The sequence below is a fragment of the Neoarius graeffei genome, chromosome 9, assembly GCF_027579695.1.
Source record: "Neoarius graeffei isolate fNeoGra1 chromosome 9, fNeoGra1.pri, whole genome shotgun sequence".
Classification (NCBI taxonomy): domain Eukaryota; kingdom Metazoa; phylum Chordata; class Actinopteri; order Siluriformes; family Ariidae; genus Neoarius; species Neoarius graeffei.
Genome location: NC_083577.1, coordinates 85,619,504 through 85,642,405, shown reverse-complemented (window position 1 = coordinate 85,642,405; position 22,902 = coordinate 85,619,504). Strand labels below are relative to the sequence as shown.

Genomic DNA, 22,902 nt, shown 5'->3' with positions numbered 1-22,902 from the left:
ACATTCTTGACTTAGTGAAGCATTCCTTATATGAGACCTATAATTGCCTCAAGTCTGAGGAATTAGAGGAGAAGATTGCTAGGGTTGAGTGGTTACAAGGCTTGAAAAGTTATCAATGAAATCAGTGGACATAAAAGATGTAAGATAGGTCGAATACCAGGATCTAGCCCTAGAGAGCATGTGGTTACCTGGTTTAATCATTTCAGAAATCTTCTTGGCTCCTTGGCAGATAGTGTGAGTCCTGAAGCAGAGGAGGATATTTCCCCCATCCTTACTGACTTAAGCATCAACGATGGTCCAGTTACCAAAGAAGAGTACCATAGAGTGAAGATTTCTCTCAAGACAGGGAAAAGCCCTGGTCCTGACAGTATCCCTGCAGAAGTGTTGAAGAGCTATGATCTTGATGACATCTAAGCTTCTGCATCCAGGTTCTCTTGGAAAACAGAAGACCTGACCTGTGGTCTCTTTCATCCCTTATCTCAGTTCTAAAATCTGGCAATCTCTCCAAGCCGGATAACTGCAGAGGAATAAGTTTGTCCAGCATTATCAGCAAAATGTACAATCATATGATTCGAAATCGCATCTGCGATCCCACTGACACATATTTGAGATACAACCAAAATGGCTTTCACGAAGGCGTGTACAGTCTAGACCATATCCTCATCCTACACAGGATGTTGGAAGAGGTGAAAAGGAACAATCTGTCTGCAGTGGCCACTTTCATTGACTTGAAAAAGACTTTTGATTCTATTAAAATAATGAAAATGTTTGGAATCTTGAAAGCCTACAACATTCTGCCTTGCCTTCTTTCTGCAATCAAGGCCATGTACACGAACACCTGTGCCAAGCTGATAACTCCAGATGGCGATTCTGACGAATTTGAAATCAATTTGGGAATATTATAAGGTCACATGTTAGCCCCGTTCTTGTTCATCATCCTCCTAGACTTTGCGCTGAGGAATGCTGTCGAAGGAAGAGAATCAGAGCTTGGCTTCATGATTGCCCCTGGGCATTTCCGGAAGCAGACTGAAATGTGTCTTACAGACTTAGATTATGCAGACGACACTGCACTGCTTTTGAATGATACTTCCCAGGCACAAAGTCTTCTGGAATGTGTGGAAGAGGAATGCAGTCACATTGGTCTTGAGCTTAATGCTGCGAAGACTAAAGTTTTAGTCTGTAATACTCCAAGCAGTTCACTCCCACCAAGGTCAATGTCTTGGTGAGGTTTCTGATTTCAAGTACCTTGGCTCGTGGGTGAACTCATCTGAGACAGACATTAAGGTCAGGAAAAGCCTAGCTTGGAAAGCATTCAACAGCATGATGGATGTTTGGTGATCAAATCTATCTAGACATCAACAATCGTGATGACTGGGCCACCAGGTGTATAGCTCGGCTGAGGCTGCATTGATGATGATTTATGCTCAAATCACTGTCCATTTTGATGATGACAATTTCTTGATTAAAACACAAATTCATTTGTATGTCATTCCATACACTCACATCTGCAACTCCAATGAATAAGAGCCATGTGTCATCTTTCAAAGACACTCAGTTTATCTGATGTAAAATCTGAACGTTACTTTGAATGATCACATGACCAGAGACACACATGGTCTTACTGATGCCAAGTAATTTACACACTTTGCTGGTTTATATGAGTTCAGAAGTTTTATGTATGATGCTGAAATTGCCATAATTCAGTTTCGGGTTTTATTAGATCAAGTCATATACAAAACAAAGTTTACCGTAATTAACAGTTATTCCACAAAATCGAATCATACATGAGCTGATAGCTGACGAGGCACGTAGCACTGAGTTGGCTATAATCCATGTACAACGAGATTGAGTGGAATAACTGTTTTATTCTATCCACAGTCACTGGATTTTGAGAAACAGAGCATTTTTATTTTTAATTTTTTGCAAGTTCAATAAATGAAAATTGTATACAAAACATCCGACAAATTCATTTCCACTTAGAATGTACAACCCCGATTCCAAAAAAGTTGGGACAAAGTACAAATTGTAAATTAAAACGGAATGCAATAATTTACAAATCTCAAAAACTGGTATTGTATTCACAGTAGAACATAGACAACATATCAAATGTGGAAAGTGAGACATTTTGAAATTTCATGCCAAATATTGGCTCATTTGAAATTTCATGACAGCAACACATCTCAAAAAAGTTGGGACAGGGGCAATAAGAGGCTGGAAAAGTGAAAGGTACAAAAAAGGAACAGCTGGAGGACCAAATTGCAACTCATTAGGTCAATTGGCAATAGGTCATTAACATGACTGGGAATAAAAAGAGCATCTTGGAGTGGCAGCGGCTCTCAGAAGTAAAGATGGGAAGAGATTATACCAATCCCCCTAATTCTGCGCCGACAAATAGTGGAACAATATCAGAAAGGAGTTCGACAGTGTAAAATTGCAAAGAGTTTGAACATATCATCATCTACAGTGCATAATATCAAAAGATTCAGAGAATCTGGAAGAATCTCTGTGCGTAAGGGTCAAGGCCAGAAAACCATACTGGGTGCCCGTGATCTTCGGGCCCTTAGACGGCACTGCATCACATACAGGCATGCTTCTGTATTGGTAATCACAAAATGGGCGCAGGAATATTTCCAGAGAACATTATCTGTGAACACCGTGCCATCCGCCGTTGCCAGCTAAAACTCTATAGTTCAAAGAAGAAGCCGTATCTAAACATGATCCAGAAGCGCAGACGTCTTCTCTGGGCCAAGGCTCATTTAAAATGGACTGTGGCAAAGTGGAAAACTGTTCTGTGGTTAGACAAATCAAAATTTGAAGTTCTTTATGGAAATCATGGACGCCGTGTCATTCGGATTAAAGCGGAGAAGGACGACCCAAGTTGTTATCAGCGCTCAGTTCAGAAGCCTGCATCTCTGATGGTATGGGGTTGCATTAGTGCGTGTGGCATGGGCAGCTTATACATCTGGAAAGACACCATCAATGCTGAAAAGTATATCCAGGTTCTAGAGCAACGTATTCTCCCATCCAGACGACGTGTCTTTCAGGGAAGACCTTGCATTTTCCAACATGACAATGCCAAACCACATACTGCATCAATTACAGCATCATGGCTGCGTAGAAGAAGGGTCCGGGTACTGAACTGGCCAGCCTGCAGTCCAGATCTTTCACCCATAGAAAACATTTGGCGCATCATAAAACGAAAGATACGACAAAAAAGACCTAAGACAGTTGAGCAACTAGAATCCTACATTAGACAAGAATGGGTTAACATTCCTATCCCTAAACTTGAGCAACTTGTCTCCTCAGTCCCCAGACGTTTACAGACTATTGTAAAGAGAAAAGGGGATGTCTCACAGTGGGAAACATGGCCTTGTCCCAACTTTTTTGAGATGTGGTGTTGTCATGAAATTTAAAATCACCTAATTTTTCTCTTTAAATGTTAAATTTTCTCAGTTTAAACATTTGATATGTCATCTATATTCTATTCTGAATAAAATATGAAATTTTGAAACTCCCACATCATTGCATTCCGTTTTTATTTAAAATTTGTACTTTATCCCAACTTTTTTGGAATCGGGGTTGTAAACAAACCAGCAAAATGACAGGAGCAATTTGTGAAAAGTGCTATAATAATTCTTGAAAAATAAAAAATATATAACCGTTCTTACCGTCAAATACTTTTATTCCATATTTTGTTGTTTATTTTGGATTTTTGGGGGGTTTTGTTCACGAGTAGAGTTTTTATTTCATCCTCGGTTGGTTCAGTAACACAGTCCACCATTTTCTTCTTCTTCTTTAGGGTTTTTGGCAGTTTGACGCCACCGACTGGGCTGGAGTGTGGAACAGGAGATATTGGGGGGGACATATATTCTTTTCGCTATTTCTGTTTCTTTTAAATACTTGATAACAAAGTGATATGTCTGACTTGATGCGCTCCGCCATTTTGTTTTTTTCTACTCACTGTATATGAGCTGATATCCTCGTCGTAGAGTAGCTAATCAGAGCACACGACTGCTCATATCCAGTGAATGTGGATAGAATAATAAAATATATATATTGGTTATAGGCGGCATGGTGGTGTAGTGGTTAGCGCTGTCGCCTCACAGCAAGAAGGTCTGGGTTCGAGCCCCGTGGCCAGCAAGGGCCTTTCTGTGCGGAGTTTGCATGTTCCCCCCGTGTCCGCGTGGGTTTCCTCCGGGTGCTCCGGTTTCCCCCAAAGACATGCAGGTTAGGTTAACTGGTGACTCTAAATTGACCGTAGGTGTGAATGTGAGTGTGAATGGTTGTCTATGGCTACATCCACACGGCAACGAGATTTTTTTTTTTAATATCGCGTCCACGTGGGCAACGGATCAGTAAAATATCAGGTTCATATGGCAACGCAGCACTTGCTGAAAACGATGCAATACACATGCCACATCTCTACATGCGCTGTAAGACGGTCCCATTGGAGACACCAGAACAATAGAAGTAGACGCATGCGCATAAACCCCTTGTTCTGTAGCATCAGCCACATAAAGTTTTGATTATTAGTCAGTAGCGTAAAATAGTATCTATTGTCTAAGACACTTATTTATATTTCATATTAAAACGTCTATGTAAATTAATACATAGAAAGCCTGGCCAGGTGCTGAACGTTCTTCTGCCTTCACTTTAAGAGAAATTCATGGCGAGCATGAGCCTAGGTTCTTCCCTGTCACTGTCACACGCACACACCTTCTCACTCCCTGTCCTATGGCTATAGTCCCTTTAAATCACATGCTCGTTTTTTGAATGGAGACGCGGAAAGAGGAATGAACGGAGATCCTCCAGAATTCTTTAATGGTCTGGAATAAATTGAATGCTACACGTTGATGGATTACTTTGTTCTTCTACGCCCTTTTTGAGGAATGTATTGTCGGACTTAAACCAACATCTGAAGAGGTGAGATCGCTCCTTTTTTTTCCCTATTTTTGCTGGCGGGATTGTCATGTGGTTGTGACGTCGTCGTAAACAAATCCATTCTACTCATCCAGACGACTTCGCAACGGCTCCGTTGCCAGATTTTTCCACTCTGGAACCCGTTCTCAAAAGATTTCGTTTTGGGGCACCCAAAACGCCGGTGCCGTGTGGACACCAGGCCGAAACGATAAACAATTTTATCAGATTCACCTGAATCCGTTGCCGTGTGGACAGGGCCTATGTGTCAGCCCTGTGATGACCTGACGACTTGTCCAGGGTGTACCCCGCCTTTTGCCCGTAGTCAGCTGGGATAGGCTCCAGCTTGCCTGCGACCCTGTAGAAGGATAAAGCGGCTAGAGATAATGAGATGAGATGAGATATTGGCTATAGGCTCAGCTTCCACACAATTAAGTAGTATAAGTATTGCTGAAAATAACTGCATGCATTTACATTACAATTAAATGAAAGCAAAGTAGAAGTTTGTAATGTGTTGTTAATCCTTAAATTGCTCTGTCTCACAGCTTTACGGAAACTCATAGCAAAGAGGAAGACATTGGAAGGGAAGTGGATGAGACCAGATATTATTAATGAGCATTTGGATTACACCTCTCAGATGTACGCTCCACTCTCCCACCATGGACTCTTCCCTGATCGACACGCACAAGGTGATGCTGTCAAGAGCCACTTCCTCGATACCTACCAAGGTCTGTAGTGCGTCATTGATCCACCTAATCCCTTCATATCCATGTGTTCTTTTTTAAATGTGTTCACATTTTACATTACAGGGCATATTATTGTCTAACAGGGTCATCAATTAAAATTGATGACCCTGAACCCTGAAAACCCTGAACAGGGTTGATTTAGGGGGTAAAAAGAAAATTTAATACCTGCATTTTTATCTTGTAAAACATTTTTGAAACATTTTTATGTTTCAGTCAGGAATAAATCATTTTGGAGCATGCTGTTTTTGGAAAATAATCAGTGACAGGGAGGTGTAATGCAGCCTGATGTTACTCATATCACCCCAAACCTAATTATTTTTCTATTACAGCATGTCACAAAGTTGTTTATTCATCTTATACAACAGCAATTTTATGAACACTAACAATTTTTTATACACTGTCCTGCCAAAAAAGTCCCACACAGTAATATTTTGTTGGACCGCCTTTAGCTTTGATTATGGCACGCATTCTCTGTGGGATTCTTTCAACAACCTTCTGCAATGTCACAGGATTTATTTTCATCATGCATTAATTTTTTGCCGAGATCTTGTCTTGATGATGATTCTTGCACACATTATAATGAAAAGTAATTTTATTTTAGTTTTAATGAATTATTTTAGTTTGTCTTAGTCTTCTTTTTCTCTCTGCTCTCTTCCTGCCATTTTTCTGCTCCACTCTTTCTGCCCTCTCTCCTCTCTTTCTGTTCTGCCCTCTCTTGTCCCCTCTCCTCTTTCTGTTCTGCCATCTCTCCTACCTCACTCTCCTCCCTTTCTGCCCTCTCTCCTACCCCTCTCTCCTCTCTTTTGCCCTCTCCCCTCTTTCTGTTCTGCCCTCTCTCCTACCTCACTCTCCTCCCTTTCTGCCCTCTCTACTACCTCACTCTCCTCCCTTTCTGCCCTCTCTCCTACCCTTCTCTCCTCTCTTTCTGCCCTCTCCCCTCTTTCTGTTCTGCCCTCTCTCCTACCCCACTCTCCTCTCTTTCTGCCCTCTATCCTACCCCTCTCTCCTCTTTCTGTTATGCCCTCTCTCCTACCCCACTCTCCTCTCTTTCTGTTATGCCCTCTCTCCTACCCCACTCTCCTCTCTTTCTGCCCTCTCTCCTACCCCACTCTCCTCTCTTTCTGCCCTCTCTCCTACCCCTCTCTCCTCTTTCTGTTATGCCCTCTCTCCTACCCCACTCTCCTCTCTTTCTGTTCTGCCCTCTCTCCTACCCCACTCTCCTCTCTTTCTGCCCTCTCTCCTACCCCACTCTCCTCTCTTTCTGCCCTCTCTCCTACCCCACTCTCCTCCCTTTCTGCCCTCTCTACTACCTCACTCTCCTCCCTTTCTGCCCTCTCTCCTACCCTTCTCTCCTCTCTTTCTGCCCTCTCCCCTCTTTCTGTTCTGCCCTCTCTCCTACCCCACTCTCCTCTCTTTCTGCCCTCTCTCCTACCCCACTCTCCTCTCTTTCTGCCCTCTCTCCTACCCCTCTCTCCTCTTTCTGTTATGCCCTCTCTCCTACCCCACTCTCCTCTCTTTCTGTTCTGCCCTCTCTCCTACCCCACTCTCCTCCCTTTCTGCCCTCTCTACTACCTCACTCTCCTCCCTTTCTGCCCTCTCTCCTACCCCTCTCTCCTCTCTTTCTGCCCTCTCCCCTCTTTCTGTTCTGCCCTCTCTCCTACCCCACTCTCCTCTCTTTCTGCCCTCTCTCCTACCCCACTCTCCTCTCTTTCTGCCCTCTCTCCTACCCCTCTCTCCTCTTTCTGTTCTGCCCTCTCTCCTACCCCACTCTCCTCTCTTTCTGCCCTCTCTCCTACCCCACTCTCCTCTCTTTCTGCCCTCTCTCCTACCCCTCTCTCCTCTTTCTGTTATGCCCTCTCTCCTACCCCACTCTCCTCTCTTTCTGCCCTCTCTCCTGCTCCAGAGTTTCTATTTTGAGGGCGGGGAAGTTTCTCTTCTTGGTCGTATTACACCTCTACATGTTGTAAAATGTAGAGGCGTGGCCTCTAAACAGAATATTTAGGGGCGTGTTTATTTAGACGGCGATGTTTTTCAGCCACCATGTTTATCAGCACCCGATCATTCTTACACTGTCATTGAAGAGATACAAATGTTTCATGAATCACACGTGAATCCTGTTGTTCAATGATTTCAAATGTGCGCTAGTTTCTACACTAGATTGAGGGCCATTGTGTTTTTCTGATGTTCGGCCCACTCAGTCACTCTTTAACTGTGTGCCTCATACCATCAATTCACATTGCACTATCTGTTATTCTCTGGTTGGGGTTCACGATTTCTGCTGAGGCTAGTGGTTAACTTCACATAAATTCTATATTTTTCTGTGCAGATTGATGTGCACCATTTATTTCTTTAAGTTTTAATCCATACACAAGACAATATTCTATTGCAATCCACAGATGAGAAGACAAAAAAAACGTCCATCAGCGTTCACTTGGTGATTTAAATTCATTAGTTTCTATAAAGTTACAAATTAATTTCACATGGTCTATAAAATGTGCTACTTTTAATGTTTGGGACTATATTGTTACAAAGATGTTCCTCTAAGCATATCTCCAAATGTATCTCCTGCTGTTTGTGTTTGTAAAGGTCTGTTGGAGCTGGAGGCAAGTCTTCCACTTTCGGTCCTGGAGCTACAAACAAAAACCCCAATGCCAAAGAACAAAGGTTTCATCAGTCGCTCAGACCGCAGAGAAATTGAGATAATGAAGATTCACCAGGTAAGAAAACACGTAATCAGGGTCTTTATATTGGGTGAGAGAAGACAAACAGCATGCTTTTCAAATGGAACTGACCTTCTGATAGCTATATTCTCATTCAGTGTGGTTAATAACTCGCGTCTTCTCACTGTTCCGAGGTGACATTCTCTCAAGTCTGCAGAACAAATTTTTATTGCAATTTAATATATTATATATTTAATGTAATGGGCGGCATGGTGGTGTAGTGGTTAGCGCTGTCGCCTCACAGGAAGAAGGTCCGGGTTCGAGCCCCGCGGCCGGCGAGGGCCTTTCTGTGTGGAGTTTGCATGTTCTCCCCGTGTCCGCGTGGGTTTCCTCCGGGTGCTCCAGTTTCCCCCACAGTCCAAAGACATGCAGGTTAGGTTAACTGGTGACTCTAAATTGACCGTAGGTGTGAATGTGAGTGTGAATGGTTGTCTGTGTCTGTTGCCGCTTTTCCACTACAAACGCGGCTGAGTTGGTCTGAGCCGTGCCGTGCTGAGTTGGGCTGAGTCGGGCTGAGCGGGGCTGTTGGAGTTGCATTTCGACTACAACCGTGCTGAACCGTGCTGGCTGGAAGTGGGTGGACACATTGGGTGGAGTTAGCGAAAGTGGGTGGACGTTACGTGATGTCATTAAGCAGCGCAAACAGTGACATCAGTGATCTTTTAAGCGGTAGTCTCACGACCCGAATAGTAAACAATAAACATGGAGGACATGGAGTCGTTAGTGTTGCTGGTCTTGGTGCTGTGGCTTGTTGTCACCGACAACGCCAACAGATACTGGCAAGAACGTATAGATGAGGCGAGGCGCATAAGGCTTCATAATTCTCGTAATTCGTAATTCTCCTTCTTCCGGGTTTACGGTGTTTACAGAGCCCAGCGTGCTCGCGGGGCGTGTGTGGGCATGTGAGGACACTCCTCCTCACCAATCAGTGCACAGGGGAGTGTCTGTTCACGCCCCCAGCCTCACTCGGCACGGTTTGGCTCGCTTCAGCCCCACTCCAAAACGGTGCAAGTTTTAGGGGCTAAGCAGGGCTGAAGCGAGCTGAGTCATGCTGTTTTTTGGTAGTCGAAACGCGAGCCGTGTCGGGCTGAAGTGAGCTGAAGCGAGCTGAAAAAGGGTAGTGGAAAAGGGCCATATGTGTCAGCCCTGTGATGACCTGGCGACTTGTTCAGGGTGTACCCTGCCTTTCGCCCGTAGTCAGCTGGGATAGGCTCCAGCTTGCCTGCGACCCTGTAGAAGGATAAAGCGGCTAGAGATAATGAGATGAGATGAGATTTAATGTAATTTCATATATGGACACAAGTGTTTTACTGGGAAATACGCCACTCGTACTTTTCATCCGAGCTCCATCCAGGACATGAAGATCCAAAACCGTGAAATAAATCTCTATATGTCACTCATGAGGAAATCAATGAATTGTTTTGATAAATTTGGGTACTTTTTGTTTGTGAATTTGTCAATATAATAAAAAGAAAATCACACGTTGACTTAAAGATATGAAGTTTATCTTCTCGTGTTGAAAAACTCTCATTTTTCAGATGAAATACATCACAGATCTGAGTGACATTTAAATAATACTGACTGGTGTTGAGTGGTCTATCAGATATATTCCATTCAGCTCGCATGATACTGAACAAGTTGAAGACGAGTAGCTGAATGGAATATATCTGATAGACCATGAAAAAAGCCTATTATTATTATTATTATTATTATTATTAATACACTCTCTTCATATCAGCATTCTCACCTTCCAGCTGGTGAAGCGTTCAGCAGTAGTGTTAGCGAAGGCCAATGTTAGCACAGTCAAGCCAGTGCTATCGAGCCCAAGTAGCACAGGTTAACGACTGAAAAACTAAGATTTCTGTCTTCAGACTCTTCTTCCACACTGCACGCTCACCACAGTATTTTTCACTCAGTCTTCAGTATTCATTTCCCTGTGTAATTTACTGAGTTACTTTTAAAATCAACATCAACAGCTACACACAACAGAGTGACCTGGCAGCCAATTGATTGATTGATTGATTGATTGATTGATTGATTGATTCGGTATAAACATGTAAAAATTTTACATAAATAAATATATAAAATATTAACATAATCATACCAGGATAACACAATAAAGCGCACAGCGCTTGTTTCCATTGTGGTCCTTGGGTCAAGTGACTAGCATGTAACAAGTGACTAAAAATGAAAATAGAATATTATACAAATTGTTAAAATAAATTAAACAAAATAAAGAGTATAAAATCAAAATGACTAGTAATATACATAAGGACTGTGTTCCTGGTTAATAAGTTCACTGAATAAAAACTGTTTGACTAGCAACTTGAAGAGAGACCTGCTTTATGTACATTGAATATGAGATGGAAGCTCATTCCAGGCTAAAGTACCGGTATAAAAAAAAGAGGTATTACCAAAAGATTTGACATGAGGAACATGGAGAGAAGAGGTGTTGGATCTTGTACCAATGCCGTGAATATTACGGGTAAGGGACTGAGAAAGATAAGAAGGGGCGTTTCCATTGACAATTTTATGTACTAAATTTAATTTAAGTTGTTTAATACGAAGTTCCACCGGCAACATCCTAACCAGGCAAAATTCATCAGCTCCAACATGGCTCCTTGACGGTGCATTCAAAAGGTTTCTAATGATTTTGTTCTGAGAAATCTGTAACCGAGACCTATGCTTCTTGGTTAATCCAGAATACCATGATGCACTGGCATAGTCATAGTGACTTTGGATTAAGGCTGACACAAGCAGCTTTTTAGTTTCAAGGTTGACATTTTTAGTCTGTCTATACAGAAACTTTAATTTAGCATTGGATTTCTTAACTATTTTATCCACAATGCATTCCCCATCCAGGGATTGGTCCAATTCGACCCCCAAATACTTAACACTGGATTGACATGTCAAAGTACTGCCAGCACATTGCACCTCATCTCATTATCTCTAGCCGCTTTATCCTTCTACAGGGTTGCAGACAAGCTGGAGCCTATCCCAGCTGACTACGGGCAAAAGGCGGGGTACACCCTGGACAAGTCGCCAGGTCATCACAGGGCTGACACATAGACACAGACAACCATTCACACTCACATTCACACCTACGCTCAATTTAGAGTCACCAGTTAACCTAACCTGCATGTCTTTGGACTGTGGGGGAAACCGGAGCACCCGGAGGAAACCCACGCGGACACGGGGAGAACATGCAAACTCCACACAGAAAGGCCCTCGCCGGCCCCGGGGCTCGAACCCAGGACCTTCTTGCTGTGAGGCGACAGCGCTAACCACTACACCACCGTGCCGCCCACATTGCACCTGAATGGAACTAATTTTGTTGAGTTTTCTCTTAGATCCAAAGAGAATTGACTCCGTTTTGCCAAGATGTAAGGAGAGCTTATTGTCAATCAGCCATTCCCTGATTGACTCTAACTCCCTTGATAATCTATGTTGAATTTCCTCTGGATTGCTGCCTGGTACAATTATTGCTGAGTCATCTGCATAAAGCAGAAGTTTACATTTAACAGCTGAGGAAATGTCGTTGACATAGATGAGGAAAAGTAAAGGGCCTAATATTGACCCTTGTGGCACTCCACAAGTAATTTTAGAAGCCCTTGACATTGTGCCACCTATTTCCACAACTTGTTGGCACTCACTCAAGTAGGAATTAAACCAGTTGATGGCAGATCTATGAAGACCGATTGCTTCTAATTTATGTAGAAGTATTTGATGGTTAACTGTATCAAAGGCTTTCTGCAGGTCAAGGAGCACCATACCTACATAATTGCCTTTGTCCTGTTCCAACTTGATAAAGTCTGTAAGATGTACCAAGCAGGTGTCAGTTGAATATGATGTCCGAAAACCGGATTGAAACTCAAATAGGAGTTTGTGGTTGGAGAGATATAGATCTAGTTGATTGTAGACTATCCTCTCAAATAATTTTGAGATGGTGCTCAGAATAGAGACTGGTCGGTAGTTGCCGGGTTCTAATTTGCTGTTCTTTTTATGGATAGGCGTCACCCTTGCTAATTTAAGATCATCCGGAATAATACCAGAAGTGAGGGACAAATTTACAATATGTGCAAGGGGAGACGCAATGAGCTTGGCACCATCTTTAAGAAACTTGGGAGATAATTGATCCAATCCAGTTGCCTTGCTCGAATTTAGATTGGACAAAATCCTGCATACTTCTTCCTCCGTGACCTCGGCTAAGCGGAAACTGTTAACCCTGCAGATTAAAGGAACTGTAGAACTGATGGATATATGACAGACCGAATATCCCAGTACAAGGAGGGAGTTTATTCACAAGACTAGAAGATACAGTGGTAAAAAAAATATTGAACTTGTCTGACACCTTTTGTTTGTCAAAACAGATTTCATTGTCTATATTTAGACCAATATTACCAGGCTTAGTTTTACTTTGAGAAGTTGTACCAAGACCTTTAAGTATTTGCCACAGTTTCTTCGGTTGCTGTTTGTATTCGTTGATCTTGTTATTGATGTACTCTGATTTAGCCACCTTTTTCTTTTGATGCACCTGGTTACGAAGATAAACATATTTATCATAAAAACTATGGTCTTTACTTGTCTTAAATTTACGGAAGGCAAGATTCCGTTCGCTGATGAGATGTATGATCTCACCAGTCATCCAGGGCACAGTGTTAGGCTTGACACGTACATTTTTCAGCGGAGCAATAGCATCAACAATAGACAGGAATTTACATTTAAAGATACACCAGGCATTACACACCGAGTCACAATCATAAACATCTTGCCAGTTAACTTCTTGAAGTTTATATTCTAAAACTTCTTTTGAATAGTTTTTATGTGATCTCACCTTAACACAGTTATGCTGGTTAACAGGTACCTTTCTGATTTTACGAGTACAATACACTAGCATGTGGTCACTCACACAAAAATTTAAAACACCGCTGTTTTTGATTTTGATTGGGTCAGACACAATGATAAGGTCAAGTATTGTAGATGTAGTCTTAGTGATACGAGTAGGATTGGTGATGAGTTGAGACATACTAAACAAGGACATAAAATGTTGAAGATCTTGACATAAGACATTCGTTCTATCCTTAATTTGAGTACAGTCAACATTAAAATCACCAAGCAAAATACACTCACAACTGGAGAAGTTATCACAATCCATACAGGATCTTTGAAGACAGTTAAAGAATTCCAGTTGTTTTGGCGGTCTGTAACACACACCCACCAGGATAGGCTTCGTCTTGGGGATATACAGTTCCGTCCACACAATCTCTAGATTGTCACTGATGTCACATCTAGGATTGAACGCGATGTCACCGTGGATGTACATGCAGACTCCACCACCATTGTGGTTCCGATCGCGACGAACAATCAGGTAGCCCGTGATTTCCAACTCGGAATCGGTGACGAAATCGTCCAACCATGTCTCTGTGATACCGATGACTGCTACCTTCGTGTTGGCCGAGAATACCCTCAATTCGTCCAGCTTCGGGAGCAGGCTACGAGCATTCAGGTGGACAAAGTTCAAACCCTTTGATCTCAGGCAATCAAAGTCAGCATTCTCGTATGATCCTTGAGCCACTGTAGATTTTGTCCTGTTGTTGGTCACTTGTGGGCCCGGATGCGTGTGTACGTCACCGGACAGGAGAATCATCAACGTAAAGAAGTATCTCCTCGCGTTTGTTGTTGTTATGGCGGTTTGTTTACTTTTTGTGCGGTCACTGCTGCAAGTTGCACTTCTGCCCAGCATTAGCGTCCATGTCAACCAGCGTTTTGATAGAGAAATCGCCGCAATCCTGTCTTGTGTGCACTTAAAAATCATCTCTGAGCCATCTATATACCCTCTTACACATTTAGGGCAAGTCTCACTTGTTTTCGCTAGCGTTGAGCTTGTCAAAATTCTCTCAAAGTCTTTCACTTAATGAAGCAAACCATGTTTGTTTATAAATTGTCACAGTCACTCGCTAGCACGGAAGTTTTACGTCTCCAGTGTATCTCTTTTCCAGTTTTTTTATGTCCATTGGTATGTTTTTCTCTTGTAAATATGCGTGAAGAATATCTAATGAAGTTTTGGTAGTGTTTCGGGTGTTCAGCGCATCTTCAGTTTCAGTTTTCAGTTTATTTATTTAGTGCTTAATCCTAGCACTGGATTAGCCTCGTCTTCTCCCTCTCCCGGTGGACAAAGAAATGATTCTGCACATGTGCAGCAGAAAAGTTTTGCCATTGGATAGTCACATCAGCTCCGACGTATGACATGTTGTCTTGAATATTGAACCATGCAATATCATAAACCATATTCAATGCTCATTCTCCATTGGGTAGAGTGACATAATACACATAGGATAAGTGATATGCTAACAATATTGCATGCTATTGAACCAAATGAATGAAACCCACTAGAAGGGAATAGAACACATGTTTTTATTTTACTAGTTCTATACTTGTAGTCCACTCTTTAGTTTACAAAAGCATACTTAGTATTACTGGAAATATACTATGAGTTTACTTATTTTATACTTCTAGTCCACTTTTTAGTTTACTAAAGTATACTTTATAGTATACTGGAAATATACTGTTAGTTACTGGTTATATACATCTAGTCCACTTTTTTTAGTTTTGAAGAGGTTTACTGCAATTACCCTTCTAGGTGTACTGTTAGTTTTCTAGCCCTAACCCTCACCTCATGCACACTACCAGTAGACAACTTAAGTGTTTTGTACCTTAAGTTACAATGAAGTTATAAAAGTAAGAATTCACAAAATAACAGCAGATACTCAGGATTAAGAATATATTCATTTTCTTTAAAAATCAAAATTTAAAGCAACATTATATTAAATGCCAAAGTATAAAAACATGGCAATGACGACTGAAATTGACATCCAAGCTCTAAAGAAAAATAAATAAATAAATAAATAAATAAATAAATTTAATTATCCCACTCAGGAGAAATTAAAAAAAAAAAATTATATGGAACCACAGACATACCTAAGAGTCAACAATGATGAAGCACAACTATAGGGCAAGTCCACTTAAACATAAGGCACAAATATTTTAATACTTTATTACACTTTTGTTAAGTATATCTTGATCAAAAGTTTAATATACTTAGACTTTTCTATATACTTTTCAGTATAAGCCTTATATATTTAATAAAGTTATACTTATGTATAACTTTATTAAGTATATCTCTGATAAGTAAATAAAAAGTAAACTGAAAGCATACTCTCTTGTTTTTAGTTTAAAAGCAGTATACTAGAAGCACACTTGAATAAACAACTTTTTTGTAAGGAGAGTTATGTTTAGCTAATTTTCCAACATTAATTAGCTCTATTGGCCTGTTTTCTTTGCTAATGCCATGTTAGACTAGCTTCAATTCCAGTTGCTAACATAAATGACTAGGCAACAAATGAATTTCTAGTTGATGCTAATTAGCAGTATTGATGAATTACAGGATATTTTACGTCTAATTAATTCATTAACAAACTATGAAGCATTAGTCATGCATATGCACATGCATAAGCAAACTTACAAAGATTGATTGATGTTTTCAGGCAAAAGTCATATTCTTAGAACAAAGTAATAAAACAAATAGAACAAAGTTAAAAAAAAAAGCAAAGAAAGAAATTGCCACTTTTAAATGTCCTAAAGTATTAAAAAGCAAATATTTTTAACTTACGAAAGTAATTAAATATTTTATTCATGTCAGAATAAAATATTTAATTACTTTCGTAAGTTAAAAATATTTGCTTTTTAATACTTTAGGACATTTAAAAGTGGCAATTTCTTTCTTTGCTTTTTTTAACTCTTACTCCATTAATTCTTTTGGCTTTTGGTAATACTTTTGATACATGGTGTATGTTGTGTTTCAGTATAAATTTTCACTACTTTGTCCACCCCACTACCAGTTAAGAGAATATCAGCATAACATTCAGGCATAAACTGCACAGATGGTCTATTTGAGCTTACAGAGTGCAGACAGTAATGTCATTCACTACATTTGCTGCAGGCATTGATAGACAAGAAGTTTCAGGTGGAGGAAAAGAAGCCTCTACGCTTCCTTTACAGGGTGGAGAAACCAGTCCCTCGTCCCCCGACACCTGTGGTGGACGCGCCTCCTGAGGTAACCTGCTCACAGCTGTAGCTGTGAAAACACTCACTATCCTTACTGATTTTCTTGGCACTGAATTGGTAAACCGCTACCTGTACAAACAAGACTCTTATTTTTACAAAGACTGGCCACATAGTTCCCATGGCAGATCCCACACTAGATAACAGTGGTGTTCTCGAGAACCACGGTTCTGAAATTGGGGTCTGTGAAGCATAGCAAGGGGTCCTGGATTTAAAAAAAACATAACAAATCACAATTATTATTCAAGATATTATGCCTATAAATTATGTCATTTGCCATCTGTCAATTTAAATTTAAAAAAACGGGCTCCATAGATGAAAAGTAAAGAAATTTTTAGAAACTCCCTCACTCTAATAAATATTATTACACACATTTAAATAATGTGTCACGGTTTTAAATCACTTGTTTGTAAAATAAATGTGTCGTGAGGGGTGTGTGAATATTTTACATCTAAAGCAGTTCCTGACAGCAAAAAGCCCATTTAAAAAAATTATTAATAACAAAATGGCAGTTTTTGTATATGAATGAAATATTGTCATGTAAAAAGCATGATGCTATGTGGAAAATACTGTACATTTTGCAGGGAGAAGAGGAAAAGGAGCTTGCTGTCATTTTCCTACAGAAGCTGCTCAGAGGCAGATCCATCCAGAACCAGGTACACAGAGAAGAGTAGATGAAAGAAATCTTTATCTAACCTACGTGTGACTTTTATATTGACATTTATAAGTCATGAATCTTTATTGACTCGTAAAAGTTCTGGACATGACATTTAAACAACTGTTCAGCTTATATTTCCTGCAGTGTATATACAGTGGGGCAAAAAAGTATTTAGTCAGTCACCAATTGTGCAAGTTCTCCCACTTAAAAAGATGAGAGAGGCCTGTAATTTTCATCATAGGTACACTTCAACTATGAGAGACAGAATGAGAAAAAAAAAATCCAGAAAATCACATTGTCTGATTTTTAAAGAATTTATTTGCAAATTATGGTGGAAAATAAGTATTTGGTCAATAACAAAAGTTCATCTCAATACTTTGTTATATACCCTTTGTTGGCAATGACAGAGGTCAAACATTTTCTGTAAGTCTTCACAAGGTTTTCACACACTGTTGCTGGTATTTTGGCCCATTCCTCCATGCAGATCTCCTCTAGAGCAGTGATGGTTTGGGGCTGTCGCTGGGCAACACGGAATTTCAACTCCCTCCAAAGATTTTCTATGGGGTTGAGATCTGGAGACTGGCTAGGCCACTCCAGGACCTTGAAATGCTTCTTACGAAGCCACTCCTTCGTTGCCCGGGCGGTGTGTTTGGGATCATTGTCATGCTGAAAGACCCAGCCACGTTTCATCTTCAGTGCCCTTGCTGATGGAAGCAGGTTTTCACTCAAAATCTCACGATACATGGCCCCATTCATCCTTTCCTTTACATGGATCAGTCGTCCTGGTCCCTTTGCAGAAAAACAGCCCCAAAGCATGATGTTTCCACCCCTATGCTTCACAGTAGGTATGGTGTTCTTTGGATGCAACTCTGCATTCTTTCTCCTCCAAACACGACAAGTTGAGTTTTTACCAAAAAGTTCTATTTTGGTTTCATCTGACCATATGACATTCTCCTAATCCTCTTCTGGATCATCCAAATGCTCTCTAGCAAACTTCAGACGGGCCTGGACATGTACTGGCTTAAGCAGGGGGACACGTCTGGCACTGCAGGATTTGAGTCCCTGGCAGCATAGTGTATTACTGATGGTAGCCTTTGTTACTTTGGTCCCAGCTCTCTGCAGGTCATTCACTAGGTCCCCCCGTGTGGTTCTGGGATTTTTGCTCAACATTCTTGTGATCATTTTGACCCCATGGGGTGAGATCTTGCGTGGAGCCCCAGATCGAGGGAGATTATCAGTGGCCTTGTATGTCTTCCATTTTCTAATAATTGCTCCCACAGTTGATTTCTTCACACCAAGCTGTTTGCCTACTGCAGATTCAGTCTTCCCAGCCTGGTGCAGGTCTACAATTTTGTTTCTGGTGTCCTTTGACAGCTCTTTGGTCTTGGCCATAGTGGAGTTTGGAGTGTGACTGTTTGAGGTTGTGGACAGGTGTCTTTTATACTGATAACCAGTTCAAACAGGTGTCATTAATACAGGTAACGAGTGGAGGACAGAGGAGCCTCTTAAAGAAGTTGTTACAGGTCTGTGAGAGCCAGAAATCTTGCTTGTTTGTAGGTGACCAAATACTTATTTTACCGAGGAATTTACCAATTAATTCATTAAAAATCCTACAGTGTGATTTCCTGAATTCTTTCCCCCCATTCTGTCTCTCATAGTTGAAGTGTACCTGTGATGAAAATTACAGGCCTCTCTCATCTTTTTAAGTGGGAGAACTTGCACAATTGGTGGCTGACTAAATACTTTTTTGCCCCACTGTACTGTTGGTGGCACAGTGGCAGATAAGCAGTCTAGACAATGGATGGATGGATGGATGGATGGATATACTGTACATGTCAACTGTTTGTTAATTCTGAATCTGTGTAGTTGTTCACTGATGTACTATCTGGTGTGTTCCAGATGCTGGAAGGTGCAGAAAAGCAGCTGGAGCTGATCCAGGAGCTGCGCACCACCCATGCCCTGCAGCTGGAGGAGCAAGAACTACAGAGAGCAGATAAAGAGGTCACACTGGCCCTGCGGAGAGAGAAAGAGCAAGAGAGAGCCATGAAAAGTAAGAAGATAAACAGCCGGTTCATTCAATACTTTCACTATGAGTCAAGCACTCCTGCTCTAAATTCTTTACAAGGATCTTAAGGTAAGAAAATTAAGTCGACAGTCATAAAAGACTGAAAAATACAATTCCATTTGAAACAGATTGAAATAATTAATTTTAAAAAGGCAGATTAGAAGAATCTCTATTTTTTCCCCCAAGGTTAATGTGTGATCTACTTAAGATTAGATTAGATAGAACTTTACTGATCCCTTTGGGCGGGTTCCCTCAGGGAAATTAAAATCCCAATAGCATCATTACAGGATAAACAGAGAATAGAAATAGAGAAAAAACTTCAAGATAAATTAAATTAGGTATTTGCATATACAAATATAAAAAAGAATAAGATATGGGGAAGAGGGGGAGGGAAAAAAGGGCCAACGGAAGAGGTATTGCATATTATATTGCACATTGTCCAGTATTGCTTATTGTCAGGCTAGGCTGCTGCTCCTTCCCGTCCTCTGTCCTCCTGTTACCCCTCCTCCCCCCCAGAGAGGAGTTGTACAGTCTGATGGCGTGAGGGACAAAGGAGTTTTTGAGTCTGTTCGTCCTGCACTTGGGAAGGAGCATTCTGTCACTGAACAGGCTCCTCTGGTTGCTGATGACGGTGTGCAGAGGGTGACTGGCATCGTCCATGATGTTCAGTATTTTGTCCATAGTCGTCTTCTCTGCCACCATCACTAGAGAGTCCAGCTTCATGCTGACCACAGAGCCGGCTCGCCTGATCAGTTTGTCCAGCCTGGATGTGTCCTTCTTGGATGTGCTGCCCCCCCCCCCCCCAGCGCACCACGGTGTAAAACAGGACACTTGCAACCACGGACTGATCGAACATCCACAGGAGTTTCCTGCAGATGTTAAAGGACCGCAGCCTCCTCAGGAAGTACAGCCTGCTCTGTCCCTTCCTGTACAGGTGGTTGGTGTTGTAAGTCCAGTCCAGCTTGCTGTCCAGCCACAGCCCGAGGTACTTGTAGGAATCCACTACTCTTCATAAACTGCTGGGACATTTTCACTGAAACTCACCCAAAAGACTCTAAAGATGTATACCAACAAGAATTGTTCACCAGGTGGCGCCACCTGCCATGGATGAGGCTACAGAGGGATCACGTGCAATTTCACGAAAAATCACTCCTCCTCCTACAGGAGTGATCAGATTTTGATCAAACTCATACAGACTGTTCCCCAGGTTGGTTTGTATAAAAGATGTCAAGACAGTCATGCCACCGTCATATTTAACATTTAAGGGCATTTGAAAATTTTGGGTGACTCGTCACATCAAACACTACTGTTCATAAACTGCTGGGACGTTTTCACTGAAACTCACCCAGAAGACTCTAACGACATATTCCAACAAGAATTGTTCACCAGGTGGCGCCACCTGCCATGTATGCGGCTACACAGGGTATGCAATTTCACAAAAATTGCTACTCCTCCTACAGGATTGATCAGATTTCAAATTCACACACAACAACAGTGGCCGGTATGAGCTTCAGCCTCACTGAGGCTATTTTTTCTTTCCCTTATAGTTATTAAGACATAAAAAGACACAACGCTCAACATCTTCTGTTCTGAAGACTTTCCCATGGCGGAAAACTTACTGATCGTTACAAAACTTTGACAACCCGGACTTCTTCCATAAATGTTCCATCTTGACAACCATATTTTTCTTTGTTTCAATTCAAGACCAACAGCTACGGAGCACGAGCATTCTCTACTTGTGCTCCCAGACTGTGGAATGCTATTCCATTGGAGATACGTGAAGCACTCTCCTGTGAAATTTTCAAGAAAAAGCTAAAAACTTAGTTATTTAATCAAAGATAACCATTCGACATTGTTGATTGACATTTTTAGACACAGTGAATATGTATTTTAAAATTATGGGGTTTTTTACATATGTTATTTCTATTTTGTAAGAGCATTGAGATTTACATGGAATGTGCTCAAAAAATAAATAAATAAATAAATAAATAAATATTATTATTATATATTATTATTTAAATATCATCACATTTTTAATCTGTTTATTATTAGACTTTATGTGGAGCATCTGCCATACAAGTCCTTGTAAATGAGCTGTTATAGAAATAACATATTATGCATTAAAATAAACCTGTAAACTATTTTCAGAACTGATGTTTAGAAAATTAATCAACCTTCCAACTACTGTAATTAGATTTAAGAATCTAACAGAATATAATAATTATGTCATTAATTTTTTTCCATGTATGTGACTTGCAGTTAATGCCTTGTTTTATTTTTCTGCCTCTCTCTCTCTCTCTCTCTCTCTCTCTCAGAGCTCTCAGAAGTCGATGTGGATGGCCTTTCAGGGGCAGTGATTGGCGACATGCTGGACTTCCTGTCAAAGGAGCTGATTCGCCTCCAGGAAGAAAGAAGGATCCATGCTTTCATTCTGCTGGCTGAAAGAGACCGCCGCCTTCGTGAGGCTAAAGAGAGTGGGTGGAGACAGGTGGAAGAACGGAGACGGAGAGAGGAAGACGAGATCTTTAGACAGGTGAACACATTTCCTCTCCTTAATCACACTTCTGCATTTAATAATAATATTAATAATAACTTTATTTGTCCACAAAAGTGGAAATTTGTCTTTGGCTCCACAGGTGGGTTTTAAAAATACAATAAATAAACAACAAGAAACACAATACATACACAATAAATAAACAACAAAATACAACATATATCACATTCATCTTGATACATACAACACATTACCAGCAGCAGCAATAGTCTAAATGTTAGATAGACCCAAATATCTAGAGTAAGTGCACAGATATTTCACATGGACTATTGGGAATTAAGCAGTGATATTGCACTTGGTATGAATGACTTTTTATATATATTCTTGGTTACTATAGCAGCTGTGTACCTCCTTCCTGATGGCAGTTTCCTGAATTCTCTAAACAGAGGATGCACTGAATCAGACACAATATGCTGGGCCTTACGTCTTACATATGTGGCATATATATCTGCTAATGGTTTCTGCCCTTTGCCAACAATTTTACTGCCCATGTTCACGATCCTGGATAGTTTGTTTCTGTTCTTAGCCCCCAGGTTTCCAAACCAAGTATACACATCAAATGTCAACACGCTCTCAACCAAACTCCTGTACACAGTCTCCAAAACATTCTTGCTGACCCCATAGGAATTCAGCTTTCTAAGTAGATATAGGCGCTGCATTGCCTTTTTAAAAAATATACTCAGTATTTTTAGTAAAACTCAAGGTGGAATCAAAATATGTTCCTAAATATTTGAAGTCCTCGACCTCCTCTACATGTTGGCCGTTGATTACAACAGGTACGAGTTCATGGCAGGCATTTTTCTGTTTCATTATCACCATCTCTTTAGTTTTTCCCTCATTAATAAAAAGAGCACTATCATTGCACCAAGTAGTAAGCTCCTCAATGCAGTTAAAATATGCAGATTGGTTGGCTGTATTCCCTGCCTGCATTAAACCCACCACAACCATATCATCAGCATACTTATACAAGTGACAAGTAGAGTTCATAATTTGCATTTCATTAGTATACAAGGAAAACAAAACAGGTGAAAGTACACAGCCTTGAGGCGCCCCCGTATTTAAGATTACAGTTTCAGAAGTGATGCCACTGAACACCACTCTTTGTGGTCGATCTGTAAGGA

At 40.9% G+C, this 22,902-nt stretch overlaps 1 protein-coding gene across 1 annotated transcript in view; it reads left to right on the top strand.

The window, feature by feature from the left end:
- The window catches only part of LOC132892059 (cilia- and flagella-associated protein 91-like), a 64,564-nt gene that overhangs the window by 32,459 nt on the left and 9,203 nt on the right, over positions 1-22,902 (top strand). The window contains exons 8-13 of the mRNA XM_060930418.1: positions 5,463-5,645; positions 8,250-8,380; positions 16,383-16,496; positions 17,089-17,160; positions 19,062-19,212; positions 21,543-21,760. Of these exons, the coding sequence (XP_060786401.1) occupies positions 5,463-5,645; positions 8,250-8,380; positions 16,383-16,496; positions 17,089-17,160; positions 19,062-19,212; positions 21,543-21,760 (869 nt within the window). The remainder of the gene's footprint in view (positions 1-5,462; positions 5,646-8,249; positions 8,381-16,382; positions 16,497-17,088; positions 17,161-19,061; positions 19,213-21,542; positions 21,761-22,902) is intronic.